General features: G+C 56.4%; 2 protein-coding genes across 2 annotated transcripts in view; one reads left to right on the top strand and one right to left on the bottom strand.

The window, feature by feature from the left end:
- Positions 1 to 399: 399 nt before the first annotated feature.
- Positions 400 to 20,421, bottom strand: NTRK1 (neurotrophic receptor tyrosine kinase 1). Its single transcript, XM_017510045.1, has 17 exons — positions 20,118 to 20,421; positions 16,900 to 16,974; positions 16,540 to 16,611; positions 14,360 to 14,428; positions 13,401 to 13,546; positions 13,006 to 13,148; positions 9,971 to 10,103; positions 7,777 to 8,103; positions 7,375 to 7,392; positions 7,149 to 7,204; positions 6,763 to 6,865; positions 6,107 to 6,253; positions 5,587 to 5,717; positions 5,246 to 5,418; positions 2,553 to 2,793; positions 2,064 to 2,222; positions 400 to 793 (listed from the first exon to the last, which is right to left on the bottom strand). Exons 1-17 carry the CDS (start codon positions 20,405 to 20,407, stop codon positions 608 to 610), a joined length of 2,469 nt encoding a protein of 822 aa, XP_017365534.1. The 5' UTR covers positions 20,408 to 20,421; the 3' UTR covers positions 400 to 607.
- Positions 20,422 to 22,315: 1,894 nt separating this feature from the next.
- INSRR (insulin receptor related receptor) overlaps positions 22,316 to 25,597 on the top strand; it is a 19,559-nt gene continuing 16,277 nt past the window's right edge. Inside the window, exon 1 of the mRNA XM_017510044.2 lies at positions 22,316 to 22,691. Within this exon, the coding sequence (XP_017365533.1) occupies positions 22,607 to 22,691 (85 nt within the window). The 5' untranslated portion in view covers positions 22,316 to 22,606. The remainder of the gene's footprint in view (positions 22,692 to 25,597) is intronic.

Genomic DNA, 25,597 nt, shown 5'->3' with positions numbered 1-25,597 from the left:
ACACACACACGTTTCTCTCTCTCATCCACTTGTTCCACTGCGTGCTTGCTCTGTTCCGGACACACCAATAGAAGGAAGACGCCCCATCAATGCTTCCATCCTGCCCACCATCCCCCACACTGTGGCACCAACCTTCCTGAACACGAGGCACAAACATCGACAGGGTCTCAAGGTCTGGGACGTTTGACCAGAGGCTGCCTCGCCCGCGGCTGAGCCAGGTGACCATGGGACGGGGATCCAAACTATAGTCACAAGGTGAGAGTGGCAGGTCCATGGCGAAGGGGTAGGCATGTGAGGGAAGCCTGAGTGGGGGAGGACACAGAGAGCTGCCCCCCTACCTGAACCCCAATGCCTCCCTCCTGGAACGACGTCACCCCACGAACAGGCAAGAGACACAGCCAGGGGATAATAAATATAATTGCTATGACGGAGCCTTGCCTAGAGAAGCAGGAGCATCCTCTACTCCCAGCCCCCACCTGTCCCCTCCCACATGCTGAGGGTGAGTTAGATGCTTTGAGATCACCCTGGGGCTGCTGGGAGCTATAGGGGATGCTGAGGGCAGGCCCCCATATTCCGGCTAACCACTCCCAGCCCCTGGGCCAGCCCTCTAGCCCAGGACATCCAGGTAGACAGGAGGTGCCTGGGCCAGGGCTTGCAGGCGGGCGTGCACGTCCTTGATGCTGTGGCGTTGCTGGGGCTCCCGCTGCCAGCAGCCTCGCATGATGGCATAGACCTCTGGCGGGCAGGCCCGTGGCCGCTCCAACTCACGTCCCTGCGTGATGCATTCGATCGCCTGGGGCCACCAGAGAGAAGAAAGAGAAAGCACACTAGGCCGACGGCTGGAGAGTGAGGCCAGCCCCAGCGCCCCCACTGAGGCTCCCAGGGCAGCCCACGCTGCTCATCTGGGCTTCTTAGCCAGTAATCACCTGAATGGGCACAGTGAACCCCAAGATTCCTTTGTGCCCTGACACTGAGAAGTGAGAAGTATTAAGGCTCTCTCTGGGAAGCTCGGGCTGGGGTAGGATTGCCTCCAGAAAACTGGGATCAGATCCTAAGTAGACTTGCCAGGTGGGTTGAGTAACGGGAGGGGATGAGTGCTTATCAAATCCATCAGCTTAGTGTTGGGGGCTGAAAGGAGGAGAAGAGCACTCTGTCTCCCAGCTCCGGAGGGAGAAAAGAAAATACCGCAGAATTGCAGTTAAAGGCTTTGAAAAATAGCTGGCTTTCATTTTAAAGAAGAGGGCAATCCCCACTTCTCCCTTCTCTGGACACCACTCTGTGGGACTAGCTCTCCCAAAAAGAAACTGCAGCAAGACAGATCAAAGTTAGACTCTAGGAAGAACTGTTAAAAGCAGCTAAGGAATCCAAAGAAGGACAAAGGGTGGCAGGGAGAGGCTGGAGAAGGGGCCTGGAGCCTCTTTTCCCCTTCTTCCTCCCTCCCTAGTAGAGGACTTGGGTTATGGGCGGCACTAATTCCATTTCTTCTCTCAGTGCTTAAGAAAATTAAAATCTATAACCCTCTCCCCCACCCCACCAGCCTCCGGGGAGCAGACTGCATTAGGAGGAGAAATGGAAACTGACAGCTGCGAGCCAAGGAGGGGGTGGGGGCAGCTGCTCTGGGAGACAGAACACCTGGGGCCTGCTCTGGCAGTGGCCAGCTAGGAGGGCAGGGGGAGGGGGTAGGACTGTCGTCTGACAGTCTAACTTCCAGCCATCCTGCTGCAGCACTGGGCCCTCGTGCTGAGATCCTCTTTGCATGCTGCTCCCTTCCACTCCGATCAAACGCAGCTGGGGATGGGGGTCTGGCTCTATGTACAAACACTTTGAGGTTTCCCCAGGGGTCAGTTGGGCCTGGGCTTAGGACAGTAGGTGCAGGCAAGAACAGGGGAGGAAGAGAAGAACGGGGCTGGGGTGGAGGGGGCACAGAGTTGTCACAGTGCTGGAAAGAGCACCCCAACAGGCTGTGGCAGAGAGGCAGAGGGAGACTGAGTTCCCTGAAAAAGGGACCTGAAGGGGCATGGAAGGAGGTGGCCAGCCATGGGTGACCAGGGGCCGGAGCTGACCTCGGTGTTGGAGAGCTGGTACCAGGGCTGCTTGCCGTAGGTGAAGATCTCCCAGAGCACCACGCCAAAGCTCCACACGTCGCTCTCGGTGGTGAACTTGCGGTACAGGATGCTCTCGGGCGGCATCCAGCGGATGGGCAGCATGGTGCGGCCTCCCACCTGCCCCGGGGCGGGCGCCGCGTCACCTTCTACGGGGCCCGGGACCTGGACCGCCCATCACGGCACAGCCCGCCCCAGCCCATCATTGAAAATAAATAGATGTGGCTCTCCGGGCTGAGAGGGAACAGCTGAAAGTGCTGTTTCCGTCCAGGATAGCAAAGGAGACAGAACCCCCTCCACTGGGGGCCGAGGAGGTAGGTTGAAAACCAGAGCCAGTGAATCTCAGACCCAAGCGGGTGTCCTAGCAAGGGCAGGCTCTCTGTGGGCTTGGGATCCAGGGTGTCTATAGTTTGGATGCAGGGGGAGGGGTTGAGGATGAAGGACCCTTACACGGTAATAGTCGGTGCTGTAGATATCCCTGCTCATGCCGAAATCACCAATCTTGACCACCAGTCCCTGGCCCACCAGACAATTGCGCGTGGCCAGGTCCCGGTGTACGAAGTGCAGACCCGCCAGGTACACCATCCCCGCAGCCACCTGGCTAGCCACGGCCAGCAGCTGCCCCAGACCCAGGGGGCCTGGAGCCACATCCTCCCCACCAGCCAGCAGCTTGGCATCAGGCCCATGGGATCTGTGAACAAGTAAAGGAGAAGGGATAGGCTGGGAGGACAGAACCCCCAGGAGCCTGAGGAAGGTGATCCCCAGCAGCGGGTGTGATGGGAGAGGAGGCTGGGTTCCTGGAAGTGGAGGATGGAGAGAACAGTAGAGGCAGCGGTCTGGAGAGGGGGGATGGAGGAGCAGAACAGGCATGCCCCCCTCCAGAGCTCCCGCCGGAGACAGCCCACAGTTCCCACATCTGTGCCTTCCTCTCTGGCAGCTCCTTGAACTTCAGACGCCCACTGGCCCCTCTATCCCTTGCCATAGACACATCAGACTCAGCCCTTGCTAATCAGAGCTCAGTGTCTTTCCCCAAGCCTGCCCCTGCCCCAGGGAAGAGACCCTCCTCACCCAGGCAGGCCCTGAAGCCAGGGAGTCCTTGATTGTCCTGTCTCTCTCCCCTCTGCCCTGAGTGTCCAGCCATTTGTACAGGGTCTTCCTTCCTTTCCAAGGTGTCCAGGATGCCCGTCTCCCCCCACAATGAGCACTCGGGTCAGTCCCTGCCATCACCTGTATTCCCCTATGTTCCTTCTTCTGAACCTTGGCCTGAGCTGACCGCTTTGCCAGGAATGCCCTTTCCTGCTAGCCAATCTTCTCATTCATTTAGTCAAGGCATTTGTTAAACACTTGCAGTGTGCCAAGCACAGGGGCAACAGTGCGGAGTGTGATTCGGATAAGCAGGTCATGGCAGTGCAGTGTGAGGGACACCTGACGAGCACCATGGGTGGCAATGGAAGAAGCCAGGGAGGGCTTCCTAGAGGAAGGGACACCTAAACTGAGAGTCAAGTCCTGAAGCCACTGGAAGGGAGCTGAGGCAGGGAGGGGTAGAGTCTGTGTGTCTGTCTCCATCTTTCTATGAAGGGAGGGAGGGCCAGTGCACCAGGCGGAGGGAACTGGAAGTGCAAAGGCCCAGAGGGGAGAAGGAACAGATGGCCCCTCCTCAGGGAAGTCTTCCAGACTCATCTGTGAGCACTAATGATTCCCTCCATGGATTCCCCCAGTGGTCCATCCAGCATCAGAGCCTCATCTCCCACAGCCTGGGTCCCAGATACTGTTATGTCCCTAGCCTTCGTCCCCAGGACCAGCACTAAGCCTGCGCCACGTCTTGGAGCAAAGACATAGGCTCCTCCCTGGCGTTCTCCTGCTCCTCTGTGCCGGTCTTCCACCACACTCGACCTTGGGTCTGGCCTTGCCTCTTGCTCTACACCCTGCTCCCTCCTGGTCCACAGGATAAGCTCAAGACTCAGGGGTCCCTCCTATCTGAGTCCTGCAGCAGCCTGACTGCATGAATGACCCATCGCTCCCAACCACACAGCAGTTGCTCATCCAGATCCACAGCCCCCGCTCACTGTCCCTCTGACTGGTGAGGAAAGTGAGGTCAGAGAGGAAAGTTACTTGGCAAAGAAGGCTCAGTTCATAAGTGGCAGCTGATTCCAAAGCCTCTTCTCCCTGCCTTACAAACACTGCCCCATCCTCACGGGAGCGAGCTCATCAGGGAAGGGCTCCACCAAGGGAACAGGTGCCCATCGCATGGGGGTTGAGAGTAGGGGCTGTGCCGGCGGTCACACCGCCCCTGGACCATTCACTACCTGTATGCACTCAGGCAAGTCTCGGAACCTCTCTAAGCCTTAGTGAAAAAGGCATGTTTCTCGAAGCTACTAAAATTATCAGCACAAATAGAGAAACATATCAGAGTTGTTCTGTCCAAAGCCAAAGAAATGAATTTTTTTGTAACTTGCTTCAAGTATAAATTGCAATATATACCTGGACACCATAAAAAATAAATGCACATTTGTATTACTATACAAAGTATTTTTGTACCAGCACATAGAACCCTAATAAGAACGAATTGTAGAGCCAGGTGCAGCTACGGGGAGGCTAAGGTGGGAGAATCGCTTGAGCCCAGGGGTTGAGGCTGCACTCCAGCCTAGGCAACAGAGCAAGACCCAGCTCTAAAACAATAACAATAATAAACACATTTTTAAAAATAAAAAAAGAATAAATTGTAAAGGATATAACGTAGCACCGGAGCATAGAAGGTGCCTGATAAGTGCTTGTTACTGTTGTTCCTATTGTCATTATTGAAACTGCCACCCTTACAGGCCTGGACTTTGTGTGCCGCACACACATGCACATCCACCTTCTGCGAAGCCCACTCACCCCAGAGTTTTAGCTCATGGCCTTGGCCATCGCAACCCCCTGACTGCTGACACTTGTCCTTTGCAAGAGTCACCCCCCATTCACACATCTGCCTCCTCTATCATCTCAGAGCTCCTTGGGGACTTGGGGACGGGAATGTGCCTTCCTGATCCTTCTTGGTGCCTCCCCTTGGTTGGAAAGACAAGCAGGGATGTGTTTAATCAGGGAGGGATGACGGGGCCTAGAGCCAGGGGCCAGGGGCCAGCGCCAGGGCCAGGTGCTGGTACCGGAGGAAGCGGTTGAGGTCCCCATGCCGCATATACTCAAAGACCATGAGCAGGGGGCGGCCTTCGGTGCAGACGCCGAAGAAGCGCACGATGTGCTGGTGCTGCAGCATGGTGAGCAGCTCGGCCTCGCGCTGGAAGTCCTGCCGGGCGCTCTCCGACACCTCCTTCAGTGCCTGCATGGAAAGGGCAGGGACAGGACTGGGTGGGGGCCCAGCCCTCGCTGTCCATCAGTGACACTCCAGCCACGTCAGCCGTCAGCATCTGTCCCCACTCTGTCCTGATGTGATGGAGCTCCTGGGGGTGGGACCCAGGCCAGCGGTGTCTCCTGGGCAGGGTCTCACCTTGACGGCCACCAGCATCTTGTCCTGCTCAGGCAGGAGGTTGTGGCACTCAGCAAGGAAGACCTTCCCAAAGGCGCCCTCGCCCAGCTCCCACTTGAGCACGATGTCCCGGCGCTTGATGTGATGAACACCTGAGGGGCTTGCAGGGTCAGGTGGAGCCCCAGTCTCGGGATGGCTGGGGTTGTAAGGGGGGACTGTCTTGGCCAGGCTGTGTGCCACACAAGGCTGCCCAGACAAGGGGCTACATGGGGGCTGAAATTCACCAAGCTCCATGTCTTAGTGTGGGGCTGCATCTGCCCGAAGAGGACACGGTGCGGGGTAGCTGTGGCTCCGGGTGGGGCTGCTACTAAGAGCCAGGCTGAACTCAGCCTAAGAATATGACAGGGGCTATGGCTGGAATAGGGCTGGAAAGGGAGGGGTGGTTCAGGCCTCAGTGGGTAAGGTCAGCACACGCACGCACGAGCGCGCACACACACACACACACACTCGCCCCTGCCCTTGACCCAGCATAGCCCCTCACAGGCATCACTGAAGTATTGTGGGTTCTCGATGATGTGGCCTTGGAGCCCAGAGCCTTTGCCCTCAGTGGGGGACAGGGAACTGCCACCCAATGTCATGAAATGCAGGGACATGGCCAGCCCGTCCTCTGGAGCCAGCACAGCCGGGCCTGGGGAGGAGACACAGACGCATGGAGGGTTTGCCCACACCTTGGCCCTTCCCACCCTTGCCTGCAGGGTGCCTGGTCACCCCCACCTTGTAACTTGCAGGGGAGAGACTGAGGAGCTAGGGAGCGAGATAGCAGGCAGGGGGAAGGGGGCACCACCGCCTCTCCCTGTGCTGGCTCCTGTCCCACCCCTGGCCCCATGGGCACCAAAGAACTCCCCCCTCACCCCCACAGAGCCCGGACCTCCCAGACCCACTTAGTGCTTGACTACAATCCAGCCACCAATTAGCAGCTGCCGCCTCTGAAACTACCCCAGCACCAGCCCGACACACACTCCTGCACACACTCACACAAGCCTCACAGCCAGGCCTTCATTTATACACCCCCACACACTCACACGCCCTGGAACTCCCGTGCGGACAGCCCCGAGACAGAGACACAGTCAGGAAGAGCCCGTAGAAACCAAGCCAGGTGAACAGACAGACAGACAGCCCTCTGCAGCCCCAACTCACGGTTGATCCCAAACTTGCTTCTCCGACCGCATTTGTTGAGCACGAGGAGCAGCGTCGAAAGGAAGAGGCAGGCAAAGACCGCCAGGCCCACGGCCACCGAGACCTGGTGGAGCAGAGGAGAGGAGGGCAGGCAGCTAGACCCGGGGCTTCTCCTGCACTCTTAGAGCCGCCCATCGCAAGCCATATCTTTATCCGGGAGCCCAGAGCCAGGCCTCCAGACCCGCCTCCCCTCCCCTGGGGACCCCCGCAGTGGCTGTGAGGGTGGCAGACAGAGCTCAGGCCAGACGGTAGCGATCTCCCGGTTCCGACCAAAAATGATGCGCGGATGAGCCTCCACCCAGCATCCCCATCCCAAGGTCTGCGCAAGCTTCTACTTCCTATCTCACCCCAAAAGGTGTTTCGTCCTTCTTCTCCACCGGGTCTCCAGATGTGCTGTTAGTGTCTGTGGGGACACAGGGCAGGAAGGGTGGGCCTTGGTGCACCCTGTCGCCTCTAGCAACCCCCCAACCTTGCCCCCAGCTGGCCTCTCGGGGATCAGCTCAGCTGTGGCCTCTACCCCAGCCTCGGTGCCAGAGACCAGGCAGAACCTGCCCTCCACCCGGGGCTACTCACCCACTGGCGAGAAGGAGACTGCAGCAGGAGGGAGGAGAGAAAGCAGTCAGAGGGAGGAGGAAAGCAGTGAGTCCCCTGCCTACTCTGGGGCTCATTCCTTCGTGGGGCGAGGGTGGGATGGAGGTGGGCTGCTGGGCCTCAAGGGAGAAGATGCATGTGACCCTTTTCCAGCTGGGCCGTGACGCCCTGGCGCTGTCTCCTCAGCCAGCCCACAAGGATGGAATAGCTCAGGAGTTCAGGAGTCCTGGCTCGGGGAGAGGGTAAGCTGGACCCTGGGACTCCAGACTCCTTTGTGTCCGGAACCAGGCACTCCAACGTCTGGGGTCAAGGCCATAGCAGGAAGTTGGCTGTAACCCAGGTGGAGCCCAGGAGTGGGGGCAGGGTTCAGGATGGCCCTCGCACCGGGGATGGGGTCCTCGGGGTTGAACTCGAACGGGTTGTCCATGAAGGCAGCCATGACGGAGGCGGCGGCCTGGCCGAGGGGGTTGGCGGCCAGCAGCGTGTAGTTGCCGTTGTTGACGTGGGTGGGCTGGTTGAGGCGCAGGCAGCCGTGGCGCACGGTCTCGTTGGCCGCCGGCTCCAGGAACTCGGTGAAGATGAAGCTGGTCTCGTTGAGCACCGAGCCGTTGAAGAGCCAGCGCAGAGACGGCGCCGGCTGCCCGTCCACAGAGAAGGGGATGCACCAGTGGTGCATCTCCACCGCGTCCTGCAGCTCCACGCTGGCCGGGACTGTGGGCCGGAAAGAGCAAAGGAGGTCAGGGCGGCTGGGGGGAGCCTGGCACAGACCCGGCGAGTCCAGGGGCAAAGCCAGTAGAACCCGAAACCAGGGGACAGGCCTGAGAGAAGCCAGTCAGCAGGCCCTAAGAAATTCACCAAGGAGAGATGTTTTGAAGAAAGTTGACAATACATTTTAAATAAATCAGGCAGCAGGCATATAAACTTTAGAGGCTTAAAGAAAAAGCGGCCGGGCGCAGTGGGTGGCTCGTGCCCGTAATCCCAGCACTGGGTGGCAGAGACGGCCGGAGCACAAGGTCGGGAGACTGAAACCATCCTGGCTAGCACGGGGAAACTCCGTCTCTGCTAAAAATACAAAAAACTAGCCAGGCACGGTGGCACGTGTCTGTAGTCCCAGCTACTAGGGAGGCTGAGGCAGGAGAATCGCTTGAACCCGGGAGGCAGAGGTTGCAATGAATCGAGATCGCGCCACTGCACTCCAGCCTGGGCAACAGAGGGAGACTCCCTCTCAAAACAAAAAAGAAAAGAAAAGAAAGTAAAAAGAATGTAAGTGGCAGGCCATAGATAAGTCACAGCCCCAGAGAAGTGGGGTACCAGCTTATGACAATTAAACATGGAGTCTTTTGGGGTAAGGAATCTAGAAAAAGTCACTGTAACTAAGCTGAAGATGGGTCAGGGGGCCTAACAATCAAACAAGCAAAAAATATCTATAGTTACATTTGTTGGAAAAAGCCGGGCACAGTGACTTGCTCCTGTAATCCCAGCTACTCAGGAGGCTGAGGTGGGAGGATCACTTGAGGCCAGGAGTTCAAGTTATGATCCCAAAGCACTCCGGCCTGGGCAACAGGCTGAGACCCCATCTCTTAAAACACACACACACACACACACACACACACACACGCGTGCGTGCTTTGAAAAAAGACATGGTTTTAAAATAGACCCAATCTGGTAAAAGCGAAAACCCCTCAATGATAGAAAAAAAGTGTATGCCTGTATAAATATATAGATAGATAAATATACATATATATATATATATGGCATTCATACACAGGAATATTATTCAGCAATGAATTGCATAAACTACATATAGCAACTTTCATTAATGTGGATGAATCTTATAAAATGTTGAGTGAAAGAAACCAGATACAAAATAATACATGCAGTATGATTCCATTTATGTAATGTACAAGAACAGGTAAAACTAAACTATACCGATAAGAAAGCATGTTTGAGAAAAATTGTTTTTAAAAGTAAGGACGTGGTTACCCTGACAAAAGTCACCATGAGATGGGAGAGGGGGATGGAACTGTGACTAGGGAGAGGTGTTGCAGGAGTCTTCTGTGGTGCTGGTAAGAGTAGTTATTGTTTAAAGTATATATATATATATTTGCACATTTCTATGTATATTTCACAACAAAAGAGGAAAACTGGTATAAAGTAGAAAATTTAGGATAATTTGTTGGCCGACCTAGAGAAATTAGGCAGCGAGCCTAAAGAGGAACTCAGGAGGAGAACTTCCTCTTTTGAAACTAGGATTCGGGGAGAAGGATCTGAAGAGGGACGGGCATGAAGAAATACTTTGGAGCAGTGGGAACAGCCAGGCAGCTGGTGTTGAGGGCCTCAGGTAGCAAGTCTTGGGCAGGAGGCCAGAAAGAAATCCATCTTCGTCCCTCTGGCCTTGACGAGCCCCCAGGACTTCCCCCAAAGGATCAGGTTTTCATGGGAATCTAGAAACAGCTGGGAGGGAGCAGCTGTGGAGACGCACATCCCACCCTTTCCTCCAGCCCCCCACCCTGCATCCTCTTTTGAGGGAAGAAGAGATGAGTGGGGGGTGGGTGCAGGGGCTGCCACTGAGACTCACAGGAGACGTTGACCTGAACAGAGACCTCTGCCCGGCCCACATCGTTCTCTGCCCAGCAGGTCACGTTCTTCCTGTTGAGGTCACGGGTGACATTGGCCAGGGTCAGTCCCAGGGATGGCAGACCCCCAGATTTCTAGATCAGGGAAGAGAGAGGGAAATCAGAAAGAGCTTTAGCCAGCTTGGGGTGGGGGCTGATGTCTTTGGAGAGCCCGTCTGGCTCCAGATGGAAAGGAGAGGAGAACTGGGAGAGAAGAAGAGGGAGAGAGGGGTGGGAGAGAACGTATCAGAAAACGGCTTCCTCCTTTAGGTTTGTTAGTTGACTATCTCTTGGATCACATTTTTTAATTTTATGTTTTATTTTTGTAGAGACCGAGTCTTGCTGTTCTGCCCAGGCTGGTCTTGAACAGGGTCTCAAGCGATCCTCCCGCTTTGGCCTCCCAAAGTGCTGGGATTACAGGTGTGAACCACTGCACCCAGCCTGAATCACATATTTAATTATCTGAAAAATCTAAAATATCACCAATAACCTCAAAATAGGCACAAAATACCCCAAACTGAAACTAAAACCAGCCATCTGAGCAGCTAAACAGACATCATGAATCCCAAGTACCAAATTCGTACCCAGCTCATTGGAGACCCCACTTGGACCTCACCGTCTATTCATTCCCGTTTTACACGCAGTTCTAACAAACTGAATCTCAGCCCAAGGAAGATCAGAAACAAAGAGACAGTGCAAATAGCAGGGCGGCCGCTAGAAACAACAGCAGCAGCAATGCCTCCTGCAGCAGATGAGGTGAGGTTAGACAGGCAGAGCGACTTGATTCTGAATCATCATCGGGGCTGACTCAGATTGAGTTTCTCTTCCTAGGAAACCATGGATTTGTCATGTATAAGTTACATGATATGACGATTCTTCATCTTGCTGAACTATGGGTTTTTGTTTGTTTTGTAAGCTGAAGAGGTGAGCAAATTATCTTCTGACATTTTACAAAGAAATTTTCACCAAATGATGAAAATAATGAAGTGGTGGACAAATCTCATTTATCTGAAAACTTCATAAATGTGAAATTCTTTGACCACATGCCAGAGGAGGTATGGTTTCCCCAGGCTTCCATCGGAATATGTGAGTTCAAAGCCTCCAGCAGAGTTCCAGCCTTTTGTACAAGCTCTGGGTTCCAGCCATCTCGAGAGGAAGCTCTGCCCTGCTCTCTGCTCCCCTTGGCTGTCCCATACCCTCCGCTTACTGTGGGGCCAATAACTCTTCCCCTTGAGCTGCTCTGCCGTTCCTTATGCTCTTAACTGAGGGGCAGCAGCCTCTTTTCCCCTCCATTTAACCCAGTTAGGGTGTAATATATATTTTTTTAAGAAGATAGACTCTGGCCAGGCACGGTGGCTCACGCCTGTAATCCCAGCACTTTGGGAGGCCGAGGCAGGCAGATCACAAGGTCAGGAGTTCAAGACCAGCCTGGCCAATATGCTGAAACTCTGTCTCTACTAATAATACAAAAATTAGCAGGGCATGGTGGCGCACGCCTGTAGTCCTAGCTACTCGGAAGGCCGAGGCAGAAGAATCACTTGAACCCGGGAGGCAGAGGTTGCAGTGAGCCGAGATCATGCCACTGCACTCCAGCCTGGGCATCAGAGCAAGACTCTGCCAAAAAAAAAAAAAAAAAAGAGAGAGAGAGAAAGAGATTGAGAGAGAGAGATAGGCTCTAGCTTTGTTGTCCAGGCTGGTCTCAACCTCCTGGTCTCAAGTGATTTTCCCTCCTTGGCCTTCCCAAGCACTGGGATTACAGGTGTGGGCCACTGCGCCCAGTAGGGTGCAACTTTTGTATAGGTAGTTTCTAGACAGCACAGATGGTAGCAAACATGTAAGTCTCTCAAAGAGAAAGCAAATCCTGGAATTGCCCCAAACAGAGAGTTGATCTAAGGTCTCTCCATGCCTGGTCCCCTCTCTTTCACTCACTCCAGGCAGCTTTGCTTTCCGGAGGGGAAGGAACCACTCAGGGCTAGTGGCCCCTCCACCATGTCTGAAGCCCCCTGCTCAGCGCCCCCATGGCTCCTCCCTCAATGTGGTTCCAGGTGCCTTCAGCAATTCTGGGGTTGACTCTCCCACCAAAGTGAAGGCTCCCCAACTGAACACCATGCTCCCAATCCCCAGGCACACACCCCCGGCCCCTGCATATCCACTCCTGCTGCCCAGGTGAAGCCAGTTTTTTAGGTGGGCGTAGCCCATTGTCAGCTCCTGTTGACCTTGTCAACAAGGCCACCGGAGTTAGCTGTGGCTACTCTCATCTGCCCATCGCCAGCCTAAGGACAAAGGGCAAGGCCTGGGAAGGTGCCCAAAGACATGTCTGGATAACAGAGATAGAGGCCGGAGAACGCCCACGGGCAGGCAGGACATCAGAAGGCCGTCATGTCCACCTTCTCAGCTCACATATAAAACCAAAGTGCAGGCAGATGAAGGGACTTTTCTGAAAGTCATCCGAATTAATTAGTGAGAGAGCTGGAGCCCGACCTGTGCCTCCCTTACTCAAATGTTCCTCACATGCCCAAGAGGATGCTGCTTCCAGAGTCTCCAGAAAAAAGACCTCGAGGCCCCCAAGAACTCACCCCGATGCAGTACCACTGATATCATGCCTCCTCCTTGGGTCTCAGTTTCCTTATATAGAAAAAGGATGTACGGGAGGGATGGTCTATTAGGTTCCTCTCAGCTCCAACATGTAAGGGTTCTGTGACCCTCTCCCTTGCAGCCAACACCATGTTTCCAGAAAGAGGTCTCAAGTCCTGGGGCTCTGTTGTGGCTTGGGGTCCCTGCAGGGCCAGTGACCACCCCGAGGGTGTGTAGGTGCCCTGGGCTGCCCACAGCACAGGCCTGAGCCCTGTGAGTCTAAACCATCTCCGTGCATCCATCCCTCAGCCTCTGTGTGCTCCTTATTCGTTGTCTCTTTGCTCCACAGTGTGTCTCTCTTTCTGTCTTTGTCCCCTGTGCCCTGCCAGGACCTCTCGGGGGCTGTGGGCGAAGGGCTTCTCACCATCACTGTGGCTGACTGCTCCAGCTCCGTGAGGATCCAGCCGGCCTGCTCCAGGCCCCGCCCCTCCACCTGGCACCGCAGTGGCACGTCGTCCCCCACATCCACGGAGGCGTTGGGCACCTGGACCTTCAACGTGGGCATACCTGGCCACCCAGGATGCCCGAGGGCCAAGGGGTGTTAGAGCTGAGAGTGGCCCCAGAACTCCACTGCAGGGTGCTCCTTCCCCCACCCTCCTCAATGACCCGAAGCCCGGGTCATGTCACCCAGGCAGTTTCCCCCAGCCTTGCTAGTGCCCGTTCCCCAGGCCCTTCCTGTGCTTGCTCAGTGCCCTCTCCCCCAGGCAGGTAGCTCTCTTTCCCAGCCCCCTTATGCCACCTCCCACACCTGGCACCTACCACAGCTGGCATTGGGCATATGGGCCAGGGGCCCCAGCCCATGACACTGCAGCTTCTGTTCACGCACTCCGCCCAGTCCCTCCTCCTCCCAGCGCTGTAGCCAGCGCAGGGCACAGGAACAGTGCAGAGGGTTCCCGGACAGGACCCTGGTGGGCGTGGGGGACACCAACAGAGTCAGGGAAGGGGCCTGAGAGGCCACAGGGGATAAGAGGGAGCAGTTAGGCAGCAGGGAGGATGGTCTGCAGGTGAAAGGGAGGACACAGAGGTCTTTCTCTCTGACTCCAGTAACAGGATGTTATTCAAAGAAATAGGCCAGGGGCAGTGACTCACGCCTGTTGCCTGTTAATCCGGCACTTAGGGAGGCCGAGGCAGAGGATGGCTTGAGCCCAGGAGTTCAAGACCAACCTGGGCAACATGGCAAAACGTCATCTCTACCAAAAAACAAATAGTTCAAAAATGAAAGAAATAGAATGCAGAACATGGAAACCAGCTGATGACTGGGGGATGCATGGGCTCACTTACCCCAGGCTCCCAGGTGACAAACCAGGAAAGGGCCCTCAGCATGGTGACAAGGAGGGAAGGGCACAGCCTCCCAGAGTGACCCAGAGGCCTTAAGTGCCTGCCAGGTCCACATGGAGCCCTGCTGCCCCACTCACCCTGTGCAGGGTGCCCAGGGAATGTGGGCAGATGTGCCGTGGACACACAGCAGGCCTTCGGTCTGCTCAGCCAGGCCCAGAACACACAGCATCAGCCATCCAGGCCAGCTCCCCAGGGCAGTAGCCCCTTTAACGGGTGGTCCTGCAGCCTCTGCTTTGATTGATGTTTCACTGGCATGCACACAGTTCCCAGAGACCCCCAGCAGTGCCACACAGACACAGTGACATGCCGTCCCGCAGAGCCAAGCGCACCCAGGCACACACACACCTGCTGCTCTTGCCCCTGGAAGTGCCCTCACTCACAGTTCCTGTAAGGAGAGGCCCTGCACAGTTTTCCAGGAGAGAGACTCCAGAGCATTGAAGGAGAGATTCCTGCGGGCGTGGAGACACAGCAAGACAGACCCCTTGAACGACCCGACCTCACTCTGACCCAGAATGAGGGAGGGGAGGAGTGAAGAAGGAAGTTGACATCTGGCTCCCCCTCCCCAGCCTAGGCAACAAGAACAAGCCCTGGAAGGCAGTGTGTGTGGATGGTGGGGAGATGGGGCTGTGGCGGGGGGGAGGAGTTTTGAGTTCCACTCCTCTCCCTGGAACAACAAGGGTTAACCCCACTTAACCCCCTCCCCAGACCCCAGGGAGGGGGATCTGAAGGATCTGAAGGAACAGCCGTTCCTCCCTCCCCCACTGCTTTGGCCCCAGCTGGCAAAGTGCTGAGGCCACAGCTGGGGGAAGGGCTCCATCTGTGCTCCCCTCCCCACAGAGCCCAGGACGGGGCCAGAGGAAGAGGGGGAGGACTGAGGCTCCCACACACCCTTGCCCCTACCTGACCACAAGGAACTCAAACCACTTCCTCAGGTCCCCTCCTCCTCCTCCTTCCGGCTCCTTCTCAGGGACTAAAAGGTCAGGCAGGAAAGGACCCACACCCCCAGCCCCTCTTTGTAGGGATGGAGAAAGTGAGCCCAGCAGGGCGCCCGGCTCCAGACCACACAGGAAACTGATGTAGGAGCCCCAGTGCCCTGTGCTCTGTGCCAGGCTGCCTCTGCTGGAACCCTGTGTCTCTGAGGGGCCTATTCTGACCCCTCTCCTTTCCTAGCCCACCTAGAATGTGTGGTGGCTGGGTTGGAGAGGTAGCACCACACAGGGACCAAAGACACAACCCACTCTAGAGCTGGAGAGAGCGGGGTGTAAGTTCCGTCCTGCCACTTACAGCTGTGTGACCTCAGTTCAGAAACTCAACCTCTCTGATCTCAGAATTCTCATCTATGAAATGGGGACAAGAACACTCTCTCTCTCACCAGGTTGACTGTGAGGAGTGCCATTGAGCACATGTTTAACTGAAGCCCCAGTATAGATGTGATATGACATCACTTTATTTTACTTTGTTTAATTGCTGGACCCAGGAGAGTTTAGAGGACCCAGCACACCTCCATGAATGTCAGCCCCCCCATGCTTCCCGTCTCTCCACCTGCTCATGTTGGGGGACAGGGGAGCTGAACTCCCACCCTCAGAAGGCCAGGGAGGGGCTGCCAGGGACTCTGATGGTCTCTCCTGCCAATCCCATGACCCGCTCTGTCCTCCAGCAGGGGTGCCCAATCCCCAGGCCACAGACTGGTAATAGTGCCACTGTTCCCCAGCCTGGGCAACAGAGGGCGACCTGACTCTTAAAAAAAATAAAGAAAAGGACAGCAAGGAAGAGAGGCTATAAACGGTAATATGTGGTCTGTTAGGAAGCCCCCGCATAGCAGGAGGTGAGCAGTATTACCGACGGAGCCCCGCCTCCTGTCCATCAACAGCAGCATTAGATTCTCATAAGAGCGCAAACCATACTGTGAGCTACTGCGCATGCGAGGGACCTAGGTTGTGCGCTCCTTTTGAGAATCTAAGTAATGCCTCATAACCTGAGGTGGAACAGTTTCATCCTGAAATCATCCTCCCCTCCCACACCATCCGTGGTAAAATTGTCTTCCATTAAACCAGTCTCTGGTGCCAAAAAGTTTGGGGTCCGTTGCTCTACAGGAGGGATAGCTATGATCCCCAGGAATGAGGAGGGTGATAGTGGCAGACCTAACACCCCAGCTCCCAGGCCGTCCTAGGGACCAAGTCAATGCGTCCCCACCAGGGAGGGGGTGGGAAATGGAGTCCCAGCCAGAACCCAGGAGTCCTGCTTCTGCCGCTTGCTCCCTTTGCACTGGTACATGTCTGAACCCTGGGGAGAGAGAGAGGGCAGGCACCTATGGGAAGTGTCCTTGCAGCATGAAGCATGAAGCATGGAAGTGAGACGGCAAGAAGGACCTCTAGCTGGCAGGGTGAGAGCATGCCGTCCCTGAGGGAGATGGGAGGAAGCCCCAGGAGAATGGGTGAAGTGACTTCCCTGACAAGGCTTGGACCCTCCTCACAGTCATTCCCTGGGGACAGCCAAGCCCATTAGCAGCCCAAGTCTGGGTGTCCTCCCCCACCCCCACTACCCAGCACTGGCCACTTACAGGCGACTGAGCCGAGGAGTGAAATGGAAGGCATCTGGCGCCACGAAACGGAGACCACTCTTCACGATGGTGCTGGGGAGGGGTGCCCGAGGCTCAGTCCCCAGGTCTCAGATCCTCTGGACCCCTGGCTCTCCCTGCTATCCCAGCCCCCAAGTCCCCCGTGCTGAACTCCTCCCCCTCCCCAGGCCCTTCATTGTTTCCTCAACTACTCAAGACCCCCAAAGCCCTGAGCTTCCTGACCTCTCCCAGTCCCTCAGTCCTCAGCCCCTCAGGTCCTCCCAGGCCCTTGGACCCCGACTTTCTGGTCTCCCTTCCTGGGCCCATGCTGAGCTCCACACCCACAGTCCCCATTTCCCTCACAGGTTTCTCAGCTCCCCCAGGCCCCTCAGGTCATGGAGCTTCAGATGCTGCAGATGCTGCTGGTTCTCGATGTAGCTGTGGGGAGAAGGGTTAAGAGTCACAGGGCTCAGGCCCACACTTGAGTTCTCATGCCCTCCTGCCTGCCTCCCTCACAATACACATGCATGTGCGCACATGCACCTCACAGGCACACACATATGCACCTGTTCAGACCTGCATCCACAGTTACACAGCCATGCACACAAAAATGCATACATGTGCACAGAGACGCACCTCCTCAAGTCACACATGCACATGTGTGTCCATGAACACACACGCACACACACATGCATGGATTCCCCACACCCTCACACATATGCACTCTCACATACCTCTTGCACGCACGCACCCAGCCAGGTGTGCACATGCGCACACACAGAGGCATAAGCATCTGCACAGATGACGCTCATGCACATGCACACATGCACGTGTGCTGCGGGAACGCGCTCACACAGGGACACACAGAAACAAAGCTGGCATACATCTCCCACACGCACACACACAAGTCCATTCTCAGGTCGGTGTTCTGCTTTTACATCAGGCGTCCCTGGCACACGCTCACCAATGGGAGGTCATGCTGAAACACTTGCTTCCACAAAGGGCTGAGGCTCATCCCTGCCACATTTGCTTATGCAAATGTGTGTTCCCAAACATGCCCGGGCTTACCTGTACTGCTACACACACACACACACACACACACACACACACATACACACCAGCATCTCTGCACCCCCATAGCCTCTGACCCCTCTCCACACCTGAGCAGCAACCCCTACTCCACCCAAACCTCCCCCACCATCTTTTCAGCAGATCAAGCAAGAGGCTTAGAGGCTATCCATCAGGGACCCCAAGGAGGGACCCAGGAAGAGGAGAGGGACAATGAGAGGATGCAGTCAGTGTTGGGGTGGGGAGAAGAGGCACAGACTGGCTGACTCCCACAGCAAGAGAGAGAGAAAGATGGAGAGGCTCAACGAGGAGGGTGGGGGCAGAAGGGCAGAAAAACAAAGAGAGAGTGAAACAGAGACACTGAAAGGGAAACTGACAGGAAGAGACTGTCAGAGAGATAGCGGCAGGCAAGAAAGAAGACAGATGAGGGAAGGGAGACAGAGAGACAGAGAGATAAGGACAGAGAGGCACCGACAGCAAGACAGGGAGACAAGAAAGAAAGAGGCAGGAGCAGGCATTTGGAGCTGGGGGACAGCTGACGCCCTGGGCCCTGCCTAGCTGCTGGATCTGATGTACCAGGGAGTTCCTGAGAACTCGGCTGCCCTGCAGTGGCATGTTAGTGTGCCCCCCCACCCCAACAATATACATGCCAGGGGCCCCTGACTCACTGCCGGTTCTCAGAACTCTCTCCCTCTACCCTCTCACTTTCCCTAACTTGCAGGAACCAGGACCAGCCTGAGTGACCCTCCCTTCCTCCTTTCCTCCCTTCCTAGCCTTGGCCCCAGCAGGACAGCAGGATCAGGTCCTAAGTCTCCCTGTGGACTTAGTGGAGGCCTAGAAAGTAACCTCCACTGACTCCGAGGGAGTCACCCCCAGCCCTTGCCCAGAGGGTTTCAAGCTGGAGGGACCCCGGGAGGGGGTGAGAATGCAGTGGGCTGGCAGGGTGTGTTCGAGCTGTCAGGCCAGCGTGCTCAAAGCTGCCTCAAAGCTGCCTCATTCGTTTGGATTCATAATCAATCTGTCTATTCGAGTCCATTATCTGCTCGTTAGCTCTGCGGGCGAGGGAGGAGGGAGGGGACTGTGGAGGCAGTGGGGAAGGGGTATCAGGCTGCAGCCCCACCCAGGGGGACATCTCAGCTCATGCCTGCGGACTGCACGCCACCTAGTCCCCAGCCCTGACCTGTCCACTCCCCCTACCACTCCCATCCCTACCCTGCCAGATCCACTTGGGGTTTGGAAGGAGTTGGGAAATGTGAGCCCTGATGGGGAGCACTCAGGAGTCTGGACCCCAGTCTGAAGGCCCAGAGTGATGAGAGAACTGGACTAGGACTGGCAGACCGTATCTCATGCCCCCTCCCATCATGCAGAGACCTCAGCCAGACCGAGACCAGGCCATCTCCTCTACTCCTGGTCTCCCTAGAGCCATTAGAGAAATTGAGTACCTTCCCGTTAATTACCATGAGATAACCCGAGTAACTCAGTGCCAATTATTGCAAGCTGCTCAAGAAACTTCCAGGCAGTGATGGGCTCCACCTAGGATACCTTCCAGTCCATCACTGCACGAGGCTAGGGTTCCTTGTCCACATTTTAAACCCCAGGCCACAGGAGGAGAATTTTCTAGCAGTTCCTCCCCTCTTCTAGATGTCTCGCTGGCCACAATGGCCATATGTAATACTCAAGTATTTTCCAGTCATCACCATGTGATGCCTGAGTACCTCCAGGCCAATCATTATCGCATGCTCCCATAGGTTTCACCAGCTGCTAAAAAGTACTTGAGTATTTTGTAACCAGTTCCTGCAGAATGTCAGAATCCTGCAGAATGCTGAAGCTTCCTCCCAGTTTCGTGCCCCAGAGGGAGGAGGGTCTCTCAGCAAGGACACTGACTTCCCACCCCAGGTAGAGAGTCGAGGTTGGAGAGGGAGATGGGAGTGGGGAGAGAAAATCCAGGAAGGGGTCCCATTTCCCAGATCCAAATCAAGGGGTCCTGGGACAAGGAATGGTAAAAACGCAAAGAGGAGAGCTCAACCACCCAGCTACGCTCCTCACCACCTCCCACCAATGCCAGCTTAATCCCCAATTCCAGGAGAAAACCTGAGGTTGCCTCATCATAACAAGGAAGTGGGTGGAGGCTAGCAGTAAGGGTGTCAAACTGGGGACTTCTCCGCACCACCCTTCTCTAGTGGGACAGGGCAGGGTCTCCTGGCTGAGCTCCAGAAAGTGGCTTTTAGACGGCTGGGCTCTTTCAGACCTGGTCCACGGAGATTCCCCACTCGATCCCCCTAAAGCCGGCTGCCCAGCTGCGCTGAACACTAGGAGACATCCAGGCTGTCACCATAAAGCTTGCTAGGGCAGCGGCGGCTGGGGAGGAACGCCAGAGCACCGCCGAAGGCTGCGTGGTGCCAGCCCTCCACCGTGACGCCTTGCCTGACCCAGCAAACAAGCGGCGAGTTAGCGCCCTCGGGGCACAGCAATGCCTGCCTGTCCCCGAGCCCCGGAGCCCGCCGAACACTCACAGCTCAGTCAGGTTCTCTGCGCCGGGCAGGTGGTGGAGGCTATCCAGGGCCCCATCCCGGGTGCATCGCAGTCCCGAGGGACCGTGGGGGCAGCAGGCATCGGGGCAGGGTGCGGCGCCTGCAGATGCCAGCATCAGCCAAGCCAGCAGGCTGCCCGGCCCCGCAGCCCAGCTGTGCCAGCCGAGCTGCCCGCGCCGTCCACCTCGCAGCATCGCGGCGGCGCCCGCCTCACTCTGGCCGGGCTGCCGTCTGTGCGCTCGCAGCTGCAGCTGCCGGGCCTCCCCCGACATGTGCGCCGGGCGGTGTTAAAATACCCAGCCGCCAGGAAAGGGCGGAGCCAGAGGCCCTCGCCCGTCCCCGCCCCGCCCCTTGTCTCCACCCCCTTTCCTCCCCTCTGACGCCCCCAACTCCGTCCCCTCCCCTGTTAGGGGCCCCCAGCGTCAACCTTCTCCCCGAGGATGCCCCCAGCTCCGGGAGATGCGGAGGGGCTGCTGCAGAACGCCTGGGAGGTGTCTGCTGAGGCTGGGAGTGGGAAATTGATACGTTATTTCTCCCAGCTTAAAGCAGCTGCATTTTTACATTTGGAGAGGCGGGGAGATGACTGAGTTAGTGAAGGTTGCCGTCCAGGTCATCCTAGCCAGCCCCAGCCTCGGCGCTCCATCCTCACGGCGCAAGTGCCGGGGGGAGTGCGCATGTCACCTGGAGTAAGTTAGGTAGAACACTCCGAACTCTAGGACGAAAAGGAAAAGGATTATAAAAGGATCAATTGCAGAACCTGGGAGGAAGACACAGACCGGCCAGAGAAAGGGAAGGGGTCACCTAATTCGGCCCGAGGGAGTCGAGAGAGCCAAGACCGCGCCTCCAACAGAGGCCACAGGGTGGCGCGAGAAGCCCGCGCGCAAAAGCGCAAGCTCCCCGCCTGGGCCGGGTGGCTGGGGACGCGATCTGCAGCCCCCCCCTGCGCAACGCTTTGGGTCCTAGCTTCAGTCCCTGACCCCGGCCAGTCAGCGCTGGCCCCGGGGCAGGACAGGGCTAACATGGATCGCCTCCCTGACAAGAGCATCGATTTATTCGTGAAGAAATTAATAGGTCTCTTAGCTCCTCGGACGCAGGAGCCGCCCTCTTGTGGAGCTGAGGACCCGTCGGTCCCTGGAGGCCGCGCACCTGGAAAGCCCCGGGATCTCCAGCACCCAGGGCAGCAGAAGGCTGGTCCCAACCCCTCCCACCTCGCCAGCCTCTGTGGCTGCACGAGCCCATCCGTCTCGAGCTGGGGAGAGCGAGGGGGAAAGGGATCTCTTTTGGCGGGGGGGGATAGGTAAGGCCCCAGGGAGCAAGCGAAGGACAGCCTCCTAGAGGGTCACGGTTCTCCTCTCTGCCAAGGCCCCAGCACGGACGGCCCCCCAAGTTCCCGATACAGGGACACACAGACAGACCGAGAAGCCTGAGCTCAAGAAAGTGACTAGACGAAGGCAGAGCCCCGCACAGTGATCGCCCTCTTCATTGAGATCTTGGTCAGAACCAAGGGACTAGTCGGTGAGGGAACCTGGCACTAAGGGGTCTCCAAAGAGGACAGAGCGGCCTCCTCGGAGGCTGAGAGGCTCCAAGAGGCCACGGGCTGTCCAGGTTCTCCAGGGTCAAGGCTGTCAGAAGCTACCCCGCAGATGTCAAGGCGCCAGGGAGCAGAATCTAGACACAGGGCTCCCCAGAAGCCCGGGAGCTGGCTGACGCTCCGGCTGTGCAGCCCACTTGGAAGAAGCCTGCGGTGGGGGCAAGGGGTTGGGGGGACCCGTCGCAGCCGCAGCGGATTTTGGGGACGCTCAGTTCTTGACCCACCCTCCCTCTGTATTTTGGCCTTATTTCCCCAACAGATCTCTTCTCCCCTCAGTTGTCAGGCTAAATATTTTGGCTCGGCGGGAGGGGCGGAGTGAACTGAGAGATCCTTGTGAACCAATCTGTTTCGGCGGGGGGGGGGGGGGGGGGGGTTGGGCGCGGGCTGGGCGCGGCCCCTGCGTGCCCGCCCTGGGAGAGACCGCAGCCAGCGCGGTCAGCCAGCACTGGGGGCCGCGCGCCCAGAAGGATCCAGGGAGACTCCCTGTGGAGTCCCATGCTGCCCTCCTTGGGAGCGTCCCCAGCCTTCTGCTCCACCCTCAGGGTTGGCCGACCTCTTGGCCTGCCTTTTGCTCAGAACCCTGTGTCATTTTCTGCCTCTGAAGGTCCGAGACTCTGCCCATCACTGTCTGCATCTCTGTCCCCATCTCTGTCTCATGCTGAGCCTCTCTGTCTCCACCTGCCTGTCACTATCTTTGTGTCTCTGTGACTCTCATTTCTTGTTTTCTGTCTCCTGCTGCGTGGGATTCTTTGCCTCTGCCCCTGCCCCCTCCAACTCCTATCTGAACCCTGGTCTCTGTGTCCCTTAGGGCTTGTCAAACCCTTCTCCCCAGAGCCACCAGGAGAAGAGCCGGGACTGGACACAAGCCAGGACTGGGACAATGGCAGTGCCCGGTCTGTGGCCCTGGGGAGCATGTCTGCCTGTGATCGTCCTCTCCTTGGGACTTGGCCTGGATACACTAGAGGGTGAGTCCCCAGAGCTGGCTCCCAGACCCCTACCTCTCTCCCGGCCAGCTGGGAAGCCAGACAACTGGGCTTGCAGCCACAGCACATCCGCTTACTCTGCACTGGACCGTGGAGGCTGCGGTTAGCTCTCAGGAGAACTGCCCAGCAGGAGAAGCAGTGAGTTCCCCGCATAAAGGTGTTTTTCCCTCAGCTCCCTCAGAGGGGAGAAGGGCTTCAAAACGGGGATGAATAGATATCTTCCATCCCTACTAGTGAAACTGCAATCCCAGTAAAGCTTGCCTGAAAACCAAAATAAGGCTGTGAGTGTTAGAAGTCATCTCTGGGGCCACGGAATGGGAAGAGGCGGGGTGGGACAGGGAGCTGAGAACCAGGCACCATGAAGTAATGGAGGCAATGCTGCAGACAGGAGACTGCGCTCAGAGGACTAAGGGTGAAGCTAGACTGGGTCCTGAGTGCCGGCCTCCAGGGCCCCATCCTGTTGTCCTGTGTGTCCCCTCCTCCTTAGGGTCCAATCACTATGGGGAGGAAGGCTGGTTCTGGAGGAAGACTGCTTTTCCTCAACTGCTTTTCCCAGGGCCTGTCCCCCAGGCTAGACACTGCCCATGAATAGGTTTTAGAGAGTATGGGGGTGAGGCCAGGTGCAGTGGCTCATGTCTGTAACCCCAGCACTTTGGGAGGCTGAGGCGGGTGGATCACGTCGTCAGGAATTCAAGACAGCCTGGCCAAGACAGTGAAACCCCATCTCTACTTAAAAAAAAAAAAAAATAGTTGGGTGTGGTGGCAGGCACCTGTACTCCCAGCTACTCAGGAGGCTGAGGCAGAGAATTGCTTGAACCTGGCAGGGGGGAGGTTGCAGTGAGCTGAAATCACGCCACTGCGCTCCAGCCTGGGCAACAGGGCAAGACTCCACCTCAAAAAATAAAAAATAAAAAGAGAGATGGAGAGTATGAGGGTGGAGGGGTGGGGGGAACTATACAGACTAAATGACCCTCATGGAGGTGCCGGGGACCTGATGGAAAGACAAGAAAGAGCTGAGGGTGGAAGCTTCAAAAAGGGAAGGATTAAGGGGTATCCCTTCCCCAGTCCCACCATTCCCCTCCAGACTGAACCAGCTCAGGAATCCAGTGCTCGGCGCCTGCCCGAGGGGTCCTGTGATGCCCTTCAGATTGTGGGCTTCCAGGGGTAGGGGAGTCTCCCCTTCCTATGGAGACGGCAGAGTGATGCAATGGGCTGGGTAGGAGGTCCCCTGAAGGGTGCTAGTCACTGAGCCTCTGTCTGTAAGGCACAGCACCACTCCCCCAGCCACTGAACCCCCCCCCCCTCCTGCACAGCAGATGCCAGCTGGGAGTGTGGTTGTCAGGACAAGAGCACGTCCTTGGAGGGGTTAGTATTTGTTCAGGGGACCCAGATGTTCCATTCCCAGTGCAGCTCTGCACGGAGCCAGGTCCTGAGGGAAGGCAGGGGTTAATCTGTGAAGGTTTTAGATTTGTTTTTCCAAATGACTCCCATCAGGGGAGCCCTGGAGAGGCAGGGGCATGATGGGAAGTGGGCGCCTGAGAGAACCCCCATCTGCCTCGCAGAGCCTGATTGGCTTTCGCCTGGAAGGGATAGAAGTGTTTTCTCATTCTCTCTCCTTCTATTTTGTGTGTGTGTACCTGCGTGGGCTCAGTCAGACACACACACACACACACACAGCTGCTGGGCAGAGCCAAGCTCAGGACCATTAATGACAACAGGGAGAAGATGTGAAGTCGCCCCCAGGGAGCCAGCCTGGCCTACCCACCTCTCTTAACAAACTATCAGGAATGGGGCCTCGTGCCCTGTGGTGTTTGTGATAACCCGGGGGGCTGGGCGGGAAGGGAAGTAGAGGCTGGAGATGTTAGCAGGAGCTGAATGTCAGGCTGAAACATTCAGACTTGAATCTTCTGCAGTGGGGAGTCATAGAAGGTCTTCTTGGGAGCAAGTGAGCCCCGTAGGGGGCTGGGGCGAAAAAGGGAACGGGGCTTGGGCCCTGGTGACGAAGCCAGACACACCCAGGTCCCCAAGGAAGGAGCAGACTTGGGATCCAGACATCCACTGTCCACGGTTCCCAAGTTCCCAGTGGTTCCAGCCCTGGACTGGGCACAACTGGGGGAATGCAGAGCTGACTGACAAGGGTCCCACCCTCTTTGGAGGGGATGGCAGAGATGTATACAACAATTTTGGAGCAATGCCCTCAGGTAATCTGGTGTGGGCGCTGGACTAAGCGTAGCTGAGCCTGAAGGGGAAGTGACTAACTCCGGGCCAGAGGGTCAGGGAAGAAAGGTCTGACCCAAGATTTGCAGGACAAGGCCTAAAGGACCCTTCTGAGCCTGGAGGCATAAGTAAGGAATGGTTCATCTACACCCTGCGATGTCAGGCTGAGGAACTGAAACTTGATTCTTTAGCAATGGGGAGCCCTGGAACGTTCCTTCATGAGTAATCAAATTCAGGGAACAGGCATCTAACTCCCTCAGGACTGAGAGAGACATGGGATCTATGAAGCTCAGACCACTGCTCTCATTCATTCATTCGTCAAATATTTATTGAGTGCCAATTTTGTGCCAGGCACTATACCAGCCACTGGGATACAACATGAATTATACAAATATCCCTGCCCTTATGGAGCTTATAATAAACAAAATAAATATGTTTATATAAATAAATACATATTTATATTAATATAAATTATATTTTAGCCAGTGTTAAAAATAAATATATGGTCAGGCATGGGCTGATACCTGTAATCCCAGCACTTTGGGAGGCTGAGGCAGAGGGATTACTTGAGGAGGCCAGGAGCTAAAGGATGCAGCAAACTATGATCCTGCCACTACACTCTAGCCTGGGCAACAGTTACACACACACACACACACACACACACACACACA

Source organism: Cebus imitator, unplaced genomic scaffold, assembly GCF_001604975.1.
Source record: "Cebus imitator isolate Cc_AM_T3 unplaced genomic scaffold, Cebus_imitator-1.0 Scaffold427, whole genome shotgun sequence".
Taxonomy (NCBI): Eukaryota; Metazoa; Chordata; class Mammalia; order Primates; family Cebidae; genus Cebus; species Cebus imitator.
This window is presented reverse-complemented; position numbering and strand designations above follow the sequence as displayed.